At 41.8% G+C, this 12246-nt stretch overlaps 1 protein-coding gene across 9 annotated transcripts in view; it reads right to left on the bottom strand.

Annotated features, from left to right (window-relative positions):
- The window catches only part of SLC2A9 (solute carrier family 2 member 9), a 233475-nt gene that overhangs the window by 146968 nt on the left and 74261 nt on the right, over nucleotides 1-12246 (bottom strand). For all 9 annotated transcript variants that reach the window (XM_059380875.1, XM_059380894.1, XM_059380884.1 and 6 more), the window contains one exon: nucleotides 9020-9144. In XM_059380875.1, coding sequence (XP_059236858.1) covers nucleotides 9020-9144 — 125 coding nt within the window. The remainder of the gene's footprint in view (nucleotides 1-9019; nucleotides 9145-12246) is intronic.

Below are 12246 nucleotides of genomic sequence, written 5' to 3' on the forward strand. Positions count from 1 at the left end.
AAATAGTAACTAAAGCTATCACTGTAGAAATTCCATGGCTGTACACATAAGCAAAAAGGGTTCTTTTATGGTTGCAAGATGAGTACTCTCCTTCCTTGTTACCCCAAGAATTGATATTTCTGGAAAGATGCAACACATAAAAGCATTCTGTTCACATATAATTTTCCAAGCCCCAAAACATAGGTGCATATACACACCTGTTCCATTCTTGGAGTCAGCAGCCCCCCTCAGGCTACCACTGGGGCCTGTTCTTATAGAGCACAATTATGACCGAGGACCAGCTGCAGTACACAACTGCTGGGAACCCCAGCTGATATTATTTGCTGAAAAGACACCCCTTCCCTTCAGCTCTCCAGCTACCACTTTGCCATAGGTTAGTGCCCATATATGTATGGGTCAACTTCAGAAGTCTCATTTCTCTTTCATTGATCTATTTTTCTGTCTTTGCCCCAATCTGTACCATCTGAACCACTGTAACTCTCTAAGTGTTGATATCCAGAAGATTAAGTGTTCCAATTTTTCTTCTGGAAGATGATCTGATGAATTCTCAGGACTACGCATTTTCATATACATTTTAGAAGCAGCCTGCAATTTCCATTTTACAAAACCTGCTTGGATTTGTTTGGGTTTGTGCTGTATCTATGGATCAATACAGAGGGAAAACCTTCATAATGTGGAGTCTTCCAATTCATGAACACAGACCACCCCCTATTTATTTGTCTAATTTCTCTCCACAATATTTTATAGATTTTTTGTAGATAATAAGGAGATGAGCATTGCGTATTTCCCATTGGACTTATTCTTGGGTAATGGGTTTCTATAACATTTCAGATGGTATAACTTATAAATTTAATTTTATACACACAAGTAAAATTACTTTTAGTTTGTTGATCTTACAAAGAAAGGCGACATTGCGTTTAGTATTACAAGCATACAAGTATGATGACCTTTTATCCAGAGACCCTGGCAGCCAAATCCACTCACACATTCTGAGGTTTATTTACAGATTCTTTTAGATGTTTTATACATTTGTGATACCTGTGACAGATGACAGTTTTAGTTCATCTTTACCAATCTTTATATCTTACATTAAAAAAGTTTTTGTTTGCCTCATTGCATTAGCTAGGACCTCTTGTACTATGATGATTTGGAGTGGTGACAGCATATATCTTGTCTTGCTCTTGAGCTCAGAGAAAAATCTATTAACAGTGTACTCAATATGACTACTGCTATAGGTTTTGGTAGATAGCCTTTATTAGTTTAAGAAAATTAGTTGGTTTAGAAAAAAATTGACTAGATGTGTCTTTCCTTTTCTTTTTTACCATAAATAGATACTGAACATCATCAAATGACTTTTCTGCATGTATCAAATAATATTATTTTTGTCTAAAATGTATTCTGTAAACATGAACTATCTTGATTGATTCTAAAATGTTAATCCAATCTTCCATTGCTGGAAAAATTCAGCTCAGTCTCAACATATCTTTTTATGTTTTATTGTTGAAATATTGTTATGTTTATTGTTAAAATTGCTAATTCTTTGTTTAGGATTTTTATATCTATGTTCCTTAACCTGTAATTTTTTTCCTGCAAAGTTCTTATTGGGCTAGCTATCAAAGATACGCTCATCTCATAAAATGAGTTGGGAAGTATTCCCCCGGAAATGTTTATAAGGAGTTGGCATTGTTCTCTTTTAAAGGAAACTTGAATCTCTTTTGATGGAAAGTTTTCAAGTATATGTTCAACTTATTTAATAGTCTAGGACTATTCAGATACTCTATTTTTTCTCTCATTGCTATTGGTTAAGTTTTTTTCTTTCTAGGCATTTGTACCTTTCATTTACATTTTCAAATATATCACATCATGATATATTCTCTCTCTATGCTTCAGGATCTATCCACTTTGTTCTTAATTTAGTTATTAATTCCTTCTCTCTTTGTAAACAGTCTCACAAGGTGTTTATCAATGTTATTAATCTCTTCTAGAACTTACTTTGACTTTGCTGATGCTTTCCAATGAAACTCCCTTTTCTAATTTCTTAAGATGAAATCTTAGATTATTTTTAGCCTTTCCTGTTTTAAATATTTGCATTTGAGGTTATAAATTTTACATGAAATATGGCTTTAAAATGTCTTATGTAGTATTTTCATTATCATTTAATTCAAGCAACTTGAAAAATTCCATTGTGATTTCTTTTTGCCCCTTCAGTTACTTGGAAACACACATTCATTACTTAGTGTGTGCTACTTACATCTAAATTTCCAAACTTATGAGGATTTTATCCCTATATTTTTGTAATTAGCTTCTAACTCAATTCTGTTATGGTCAGGGAACACAGTCCAACTTTAATCTTTTGAAATGTGTTAAGACTTGCTTTATGACTCATCAAATGGTGAATTTTTATAAATGGCCCATGAATGCTGAAAAGGAGTGTGTGTTATACGGTCCTAAGACCTAGTGTTCCATATATGTTAATTAGCTCATATGTGTCCATTGTGTCGCTCAAACCTTCTACTGCTGTTTTTGTCCACTTGTTCTATCAGATACTGAGACCATATTTCTCATTTTCGTTTGGCTAATTTTCAGTTTGTACTAATTTTCAGTTTATACATTGTGATGCTCTATATGAAGTACATATCAGCTTTAGAATTGTAATCCTGATGCACTGAGAGCTTCTCTCATTTCTGGTTATCCTTCTTGCCTTAAGATCTACTTAGTCTGTTAGCAGTGTTGCTGTACTGGATTTACAGGCGTGGGTTTTGCCCATCATCTTATTCTCAGTCTTCCTATATCTTTATATCTAAGGTACAAACAGCATATACACAGGTATTTGTTTTATCCAATGTAACCATTCTTCCTTTTAATTGGAGCACTGGCATACTTGTGTTTAAATACAACATCCCACCATTGGCTGTTCTTTGTGGCACTCTTCTATATCCTGTGTTTTCTTTTTTAATTCCTTATTTAAATTCAATTTAGTTGGAGTATTTTCTCTCCTCTTCTGCTTTCTTCAGGATTACTTTTTTTTTTTTAAAGATTTTTTATTTATTTACTTGAGAGAGAGACAGTGAGAGAGAGCATGAACGAGGAGAAGGTCAGAGAGAGAAGCAGACTCCCCATGGAGCTGGGAGCCCGATGCAGGACTCCATCCCGGGACTCCAGGATCATGACCTGAGCCGAAGGCAGTCGTCCAACCAACTGAGCCACCCAGGCGTCCCGGATTACTTTTTTTTTTAAGTCATTTGATTGTTCTATGTTATTTTCTCTTCTTTTAATAATTGCTCCAAAGATCATTTCATGAATCTGTATCTTAGTTAAATCTGATATGAATTAGTACTTTTAGTATTTCCTGGGTAATGCTAATAATTTAATACACACCAACTTTAGTTACTATCTTCTTGATTTGTATGCTATTTTAATTGTGTATTTTAATTTTTTCTGTCTTTTTTCTTTTTACACACACACATACATACAGAGACACACACACAAACTCAGAGACATGCACATACACAGAAACACACAGAGACACACACAGACTCAAACAGATACATACACATATATGCACAACTGCAGAAACACACATACACACAGACTTAGGCACACACAGAGACACACAGATACATACTCATACACTCACAGACTCAAACACACAAACACACACTCCCAGACACATACACACATATCCAGACACATACACATAGACACATATACAGATACACAGACTCAAACACACACAGACACAGACACATATATGCACACATGCAGAAACACACCAACACACAGACACACTGACATACACATAGAGACATGCACACACACAAAGAAACACACACAGACACATACACAGACATATACACATATACAGACATGCACACATGCAGAAACACACATACACAGACCCAGACACACACAGAATCAGACACATATACACATACACAGAGACACACACAGACTCAAACACAGAGACATATATACATAGATGCAGAAACACACAGGCACACAGACATACACAAACACAGAGACATGCACACACATAGAAACACACAGACACACATGCACCCCTGTACAGTATCTGAACATTGTCAGGTAGCTTTGAGGAAATAGAAGCTCAGAGGGGTAAAGAAGTCTGTCTGAGGTTACCTGGCTGGTAAGCAGCTGGGCTGAGACCAGAATCCACCCTTCTGAACACCTCACATGCTCTTTGTCATGTTATGATTAGACTCAAATAATAATAATAAGTGAATAATAGTATTAGTGTTTTTACTAGTTTCCCACTGCCGCTGTAACAAATTGCCACAAACTTAGTGATGTAAAACACTACAAATTTCTTATCACACAATTCTAGAGGTCATGAGTCTAAAACGGGACTTGGACTACATATGATCCTTCTGGAGGTTCTAGGGGAAAGTCTGTTCCCACCCCTTTCCCAGCTTCCAGAGGTGTCCACACCCAGTGGTTTGTGGCCTTCGCCTACCCCCAGCCTACCCCTGCGTCACTGCAGCCTCTGCTCTCACCTGCTGGTCTCCTTGCTCTGGCTCTGACTCCTCTTTCACTTATCAGGACCCCTGTGATCTTATGGGACCCACCTGAATAATCCAGGTAAAGACTGTCTCACGGTCCTTAACTTAATCCCGTCTACAAAGTCCAGTTGCCCCATCAGCTCACATTTGCTGGTTCCAGGGATGAGGATGTGGATGTCTTTGGGGCAGTAAGCAGAATATTGATAAATAACAATTTGCTTATAAGAGTGGCCCATAGCCTTGCTGGGAGCCTGGGCTGGGACATGACTGGGTAGGGCCTTGGGGCATGGTACACATAAGCTGACCTCACCAGACAGGAGGGCCAGTGTTTCTGCCCTATACTCTTATTTCATAGTCTCCTCTTCTGTGATGTTTAATGAGTAAACAATACAGCTGTGCGTGACATGTGAGCTCCGGAAGCTTCCAGAGAACATTCAAGATAGTAGCTCTAAGATGGGTACAAAAAGGAGCCAAACCAGAATTTTAGAGCTGGTAGCAACCTCAGGTCCCAGAGTCCAGTCCTCCTTACTTTCTAGATGACATTACTAGCCCAGAGAAGTGAAATGATCGTCCCACAGTCACCTGGTAAGTCACTGGTAGAACAGAACTTAAAACCACATCCTTGACCCTGATTTCATGTTCTTTCCATGTCATATACTTCTCTAAATGCTGCTGCTCAAATGTGTCCACCAGAGACCAGCTAATGTGCTTGCTGAGTTTGTCTATGAGAGAGTTCCTAGTGCAGACATGGACTTGTACCCCTGGGAGTGTGGGTGGTCCTGGGGCAGCTTGGTGGGAACCTGTCCAGTGCAGTCTTCCACAAACACAAAACACCTCTGTACCCTTCTAATTTGACCTTAACATCTGCATGGATTTTGCCTCTAACACCAAGTTGCACCAAGTCTGTTTCAATGTGAAAATGTGTTTTTTTTTTTTTTTTTTTTTTTTTTGGAGAAAGGACACTTGGGGAAGGTGTCCAGGGCTTCTACTGTGACTCCAAATACTGCCCACAATCCTGGCTTGAGCAGCACAGCCTTCTGAAAATCCTCCAGGCTTGGAGCGCCTGGGTGGCTCAGTGGGTTAAAGCCTCTGCCTTCAGCTCAGGTCAAGATCCCAGGGTCCTGGGATTGAGGCCCATGTTGGGCTCTCTGCTCTGCAGAGAGCCTGCTTCCTCCCCCACTATCTCTCTTTGCCTGCCTCTCTGCCTACTTGTGATCTTTCTCTCTCTCTCTCTGTCAAATAAATAAAATCTTAAAAAAAAAAAATCTTCCAGGCTTATCACTTGGCTTTAAATTATTTATTATGAGTAGGACAGACAATTCTATCTCCTGGCCAGAAATTTTCCCTTATTTCTAACCAAATGCCTTCCTTTAAATGCCTGCAAGTCCCCAGCTCTGCTTTGAGAGGGTCTGACGAGAATAAATGACAGGAAGCCTCCATGTCTTGGCCCACCTCTAGTAGGTTGTATTCCAGAAGTCAGAGGGGTCTGGTATTTTCCCCATTCCTTGTTCTTACTTTTTTTTTTTCTGTTTCTTTTTGGAAATATCATCAGAAAAGGGGTCTAACAGATATCTGACTTGAATATGGGGCTTTGTAAAAATGGCCTCCCTCAAGTTCAGCTTATTTTTAATTAAGGAAACTCAGAGAGAAACTAGTTCTGTGAAGTAAGTGTCACCTTCCCCAGAAGAACTGGAGAGGCAAGACCACTGGAAAGAGGCTAGTAGATAAAATGTAAATGTGCTGGAAAGGCAGACCCTCCATGGCCTCTGTTGGGAAAGGCCATGCATGCCACATCTCACCTAGCCTTCGTCCTGAGTGGGCAGGGCCTTTGAAGCTGGATATTGTAGTCTACACCTGGGATGTATACCTTATTAGCTGAGAATAAAAGGAATAGCATCAAGAATGGCAATGATCCCGTCACCATTCCCGGCGGCGAGGAAGGCACCATAGGCCTGGAATGCAGTAAGTGCTTCTCACACATACCTGCTATCAGTTAATTTTTGCATCCCACTGAGCGGTGGGGGGTGGGGGGGGGAGGGGCTTTCAATTAAGCCCCTTTGCCAGCCCGGGAAAGAGGCTAGGACTGTGAGGCAGAATGCTGCTGTGTGACCCAACTGGTTCACAGAACCCCTTGAGTCTGCATCCCTAGGGCATAGGTCCCTCCAACACTGATGGTGCCCCTGGCCAGGGGGCTTGATTTGGTTAATGGGACACTGACAAGCGCCACGAGCAGTGACTTGACAGGTGCTTGTACATGGGGTCCTGCCCCCAGTACCACTCTCTGGCACTCTGGGGATCCCATGGGAAGACTGGGCCGCCCTACGGCAGGCTGAGAGACCACGTGGAGCCAGGATGAGCTGGCCCTGCAGGGATCCCCTGACACCAACCCAGCTGCCAAGAGCCGAATAGATGAGCGAGCCCATGTGAAGTCAGCCAGCTGCTGGCTGGGCTGCAGCCCACTGCGGTATGGGAGCGAGCCCAGCAGAGAGCTGCGGCGGTGGCCCACATTAGAACTGCCCCACCAGCCTGCGGAACCCCAAGTTCAGCAGAAGGGTTATTGCTTGAAGCCATTATGCTATGTTTGCTAATGGCTTCAGATAGCAAAACATAACTGATACAAAATAATGAAATCAAGCTAGATTTTGGGGGAACTAGTTAGTATAAACACACAGACCTCAGCCTTAACCACTTCAGTCACATGTCTCTGAGCCTTGGTGTCCTTGATGAAAAATGACAAATTGACAGTCCTTCAGCATTAGCAGGAGATCAGAGCAGAAGAAACCATAAACAGGACTGGTTAACTGCAAAGCACCACATAAACTCCAGGCATTATTCTTACCAAATAACATTTTCTATAGCCAACTCCTTTCTACTTGAATACCAAGACGGAGAAGTAATTTCACCCCGAGTCTGGTTATTACTAATCCTGAACATTTCCCACCAGCAGCAGAAAGGAACAGGAAGTCTTCTCCCCTGACCTTCCTCAGGTCCTCTCTCTCCTGCTTACCTCTCCCTGATATATATTTGTTGTTGGGCTCACTCCCAAAAGCCTGGTGCCTGCAGCGTGCAAGAATCAGCAAGGAAGGGAATTAGCCTTTAACAAGCTCACAGGTTCCAACAGCATTTGGCAGATTACATATACATATGTAATACACACACACACACACACACACGGCATTTTGTGAACGTTATGACAGTCCTTCAAAGTAGTAGGTATTGTCATTTCCATTTTACAAATGGGGAAACTGAGGCTCAGAGCCATTTAAGCAACTTGCCAGAGTCAGTAATTGGCAAACAATAGAACTTCAATGCAAAGGCAGGGATTTCTAATCCAAAAGCCTGCAATCTTTCCACAAATATTACTGACTTGAAATATTTAAAAAGAAAGCAGGGCTGGTTGGTTGGTTGGCTGGGTATAATGACATATTTTGAGGCTCCTGCTCTCTCACACCCTAGAGCCAGTAGCTGGCTGCACCTCGCTGCCTCCTGGCCATCATCTTGTCCCCCAATAGCTCTCTCCCCTGGAAAACTGCCTCCCTGATTCCACTCCTACCCTCCTTTACACTCTTCTCTACACAAAAGCAGGAGGAATCTTACTGAAACACAAAACCAGCTCATGTCACATTCCTCTCAACCCTCCTCTGGCTTCCCATCACCCTTGGCACAAATCCTGCAAGGCCCAACGTGATGTGACCGGCCCCTCTTCAATGTCATCTGCAACCTCTCTCCCCAGCTCACCAAGTTCCAGCCGTGCTGTCTCCTCACTCTCCCTTCGATGTGTCAAGCATGAGTCTATCTAAGGGCCAGTGCACTCTTCTCTTGGTCAAGAACCCAATTCCCCTGATAGTCTCTTGGTTCTCCCACTTGGTTCATTTTGATATCTGCTCATATGTTTCCTACACTAAGTGGTCCTCCCTGGCTGGCCTATCTAAAATAGCCCCCACTATCCTCCTGTCCTACTTCAATTTTGTCCTAGGGCTTGCCTATCTACCTTACGTATCCAATTATGTATCCACCCACCCACTAGAATGTAAGCTGCAGTGGTAGGGAGTAGGGGACTTCATTCACCACTGTGTCCCCATTATGGAGAAGAACGCCAGACACAGCAGGTGCTCCATAATGAATGCTCAGTGAATACATGAAAGAATGAATAAGTCAGAGGTGCAGAGAGGAAACACGACCCTCATTAAAAACTCCCTGGAAACCACAGACAACCTTGGAGTATGAATTGTACAGTGAAGTTGACAAAGCAAAAGGCATGGCATTCTACTGAAGACCATCCAGGTCTCTGCAGTTGACTTGGGTCTCTCCCAGTTAGTTTTTCTCAGTTAGCAGGCCAGAGCTTCATGTGTGGTTCATCTCATGGGACTGCCCTCCTTTATGCAGACTTCTTGCATCCTTGGTCCCTGGCAACTCAGTCATGTGACAGCTCCAAACACCACTCATACTTCCAAACACCCCCGAGGATCACGTCCTGTCCTGCCTTGGTGAAGGCTTACCTCCATCCACGCCCATGATGAAGCGTCCCACAATGAGCATCTCGAAGGCTCCTGCCTGGAGGGAACAGGCCATCAGCAGTGCAGCAGAAATTGCAAACCCATTGTTGACCAGCAGAGTATACTTCCTGGAAAACAAAGGGTGGTTTGATGAAGAGGCCCACCATGAGGACGTCAACCTACCCATCTGAGAAGCAGGGGTCAGGCCTTCAAAATGGAACAGCAGAGCAAGACTCAGGCACAGTAGAAAGAGCATTAGCCTAAGGGTTAGAAATGGGCCAGAGCCCTAGAAGCCCCCACTTGCCACCTTTGGCTCTGTGACTCTGAGCAAAGTACTTCCTCCCTCTTGGTTCACCACCGGGACTGATTAGGTCACCTTCAAAAGCACTGTCGTGATCCATGAATTACCTGATGCACTACTATATGTATCAATTCTAAGACCTTCACTTAACATTTCTGATATCAAGATGTGTCTTAGAATCCAAGAGTCAGAGCTCAGGCAGGGAAATGGAAACCACCCTAGTGCTTTTAACAGAGAGAATTTAACATAGGGAGTTGGTTAGGCAGGCACTGGGAGACTGAGATGTCAAAGGGGGAATCTCTGAAGAGAGGTGCTATCCATTTGGTGCTGACACTTTAGGGGCTTGGAAGAGGGATCCCTAACCCCTGGCTTATCTTCAAGGATGAGCGCTGGCCCACTGGGGCTGCTACTCTGAGGGGCACCATATTCTGGGGAGTAGACATAATCTGGGAACTAGACTCAACTGCCAAGTTCACTGCTGGGACTAGTAGGAAATTCAACCAAACCAAAAGGACCAAGCCACTTGTCCCTCTTCCTCTAGTCCCGCTCTTGTCAAAGGGCAGATGAGGCATGCCAATCCTAGCCCCTGCATCATAGAGCAGAGCATCAAGGGTAAGTTTGGAGTGGAGAGACAATAGCTTAACAACCTCCCTCCCTCCTTTCCTTCCCTCTTCCCTTCTCTTCCCTTGCTTTCCTTCTCTTTCTCCCTTCCTCTCTCCCTCCCTCCCTCCTCTGCAGTTCATGTAACAATGCTTCTTACATGTGATGACATCTTCAATTTGATGAAGATGTCACAGCACTAACTGTGAGATTGAACTAATCCCCTTGAATACAGTCAGTCAAACCCCTATGGCAATATTATTAGCTGTTCTGTCCCAGGACTACTCTCACTATTCTGTGAACATATCCCTAAGACCTCCTGGTTGAGAAGCATGACTTGTTTGGAGGCCTAGAGACCCAGGTCCCTGCACCAACTGGAGTTTTTATGAGCTAGGTGACTTTGTACTTGATTCCTCTGTGTTTTCCTTTCCTCACTTATAAAATGATGATAATAGCACATCCTTACTGAACACTGGCTTTATGACAAACCCTATTCTAAGTACTTTATATGAATAGCTCAACTGATGCTCAAAATGATCCTGTGAGGTAGGCACTTTATCATCCCTATTTTATAGATAAATTAACCAGGATATAGACAAATTGGAAACTTATTTTAGGCCATACAACTAGTGAATCAAGAAGCTGCAGGAAAACACCATAGCTTCTCACAGGACACTTTTCCCCTAATGATTCAATGAGTTAACAAATACTAAATTATTTTGTAAATTGCAAGAAAATAGGGACTTGAAAGGGGCTTTGTTATTACTTTTGGGAGTTAGAACCCTTAAATTCCAGGCCAGGGCTCTTTACACAATTTTTACTTATCTCAAACATTTCATTAAACTTTTCTACTTCCTACATCTTCTTAGAGAATCCAAAAGCTAATGACTTTTGTGGCTCAGTGATGATGGTACAAAGACTGCTCATGGCAAAGCTTTCTATGTTGATGAACAACTTCTAACAGTGAACAACTGAAACAATCCAGGTGTCGTTCAGCAATGGACTATTTAAATAAATTATGACACATATCTATAATGGCACATTGTACACACATTAAAGCACAAAGGGCTTTGTATATTCTATGTGGTAAGATCAAGAAGCTGACAGCCTTCCCTTTGAGATCAGGAACACAACAAGGATGCTCACTCTCATCACTCTTGTTCAACATAGTATTAGAAGTACTAGCAACAGCAATCAGACAACAAAGAGAAACAAAAGGTATTCAAATTGGCAATGAAGAAGTCAAACTCTCTCTCTTCACAGATGACATGATACTTTATATGGAAAACCCAAAAGACTCCACCCCCAAACTTCCAGAACTCATACAGCAATTCAGTAATGTGGCAGGATGCAAAGTAAATGTACAGAAATCAGTGGCTTTCTTATACACTAACATTGAAAACACAGAAAGGGAAATTAGAGAATCGATTCCATTTACTATAGCACCATAAGAACTATGGTTAGGAATAAACCTAACCAAAGAGGTAAAGGATCTGTACTTGAGGAACTACAGAACACTCATGAAGAAACTGAAGAAGACACAAAAAAGATGGAAGATAATTCTTTCCAGTCAGAAAAATAAACATTGTTAAAATGTCTATACTGCTAGAGCAATCTATACTTTCAATGCCATTCTGATCAAAATTCCACCAGCATTTTTTCAAAGAGCTGGAGCAAACAATCCTAAAATTTGTATGGAATCAAAAGAGACCCGAATTGCTAAGGAAATGTTAAAAAAGAAAAACAAAACTGGGGGCATCATGTTGCCTGATTTCAAGCTTTACTAAAAAGCTCTGATCACCAAGTCAGCATGGTACTGGCATAAAAACAGACACATAGACCAGTGGAACAGAGTAGAGAGCCCAGTTATAGACCCTCAACTCTATGGTCAAATAATCTTCAACAAAGCAGGAAAAAATATCCAGTGGAAAAAAGTCTCTTCAATAAATGGTGCTGGGAAAATTGGACATCTATGTGTAGAAGAATGAAACTTGACCATTCTCTTAAACCGTACACAAAGATAAACTCGAAATGGATAAAAGATCTCAACGTGAGGCAGGAATCCATCAGAATCCTAGAGGAGAACATAGGTAGTAACCTCTTCGATATCAGCTGCAGCAACTTCTTTCAAGATATGTCACCAAAGGCAAAGGAAACAAAAGCAAAAATGAACTTTTGGGACTTCATCAAGATCAAAAGCTTCTGCATAGCAAAGGAAACACTCAACAAAGCAAAGAGGCAACCCACGGAATGGGAGAAGATATTCTCAAATGACAGTACAGACAAAAGGCTGATATCCAAGATCTATAAAGAACTCCTCAAATTCAAC

The sequence above is a fragment of the Mustela nigripes genome, chromosome 1 (assembly GCF_022355385.1).
Source record: "Mustela nigripes isolate SB6536 chromosome 1, MUSNIG.SB6536, whole genome shotgun sequence".
Taxonomy (NCBI): domain Eukaryota; kingdom Metazoa; phylum Chordata; class Mammalia; order Carnivora; family Mustelidae; genus Mustela; species Mustela nigripes.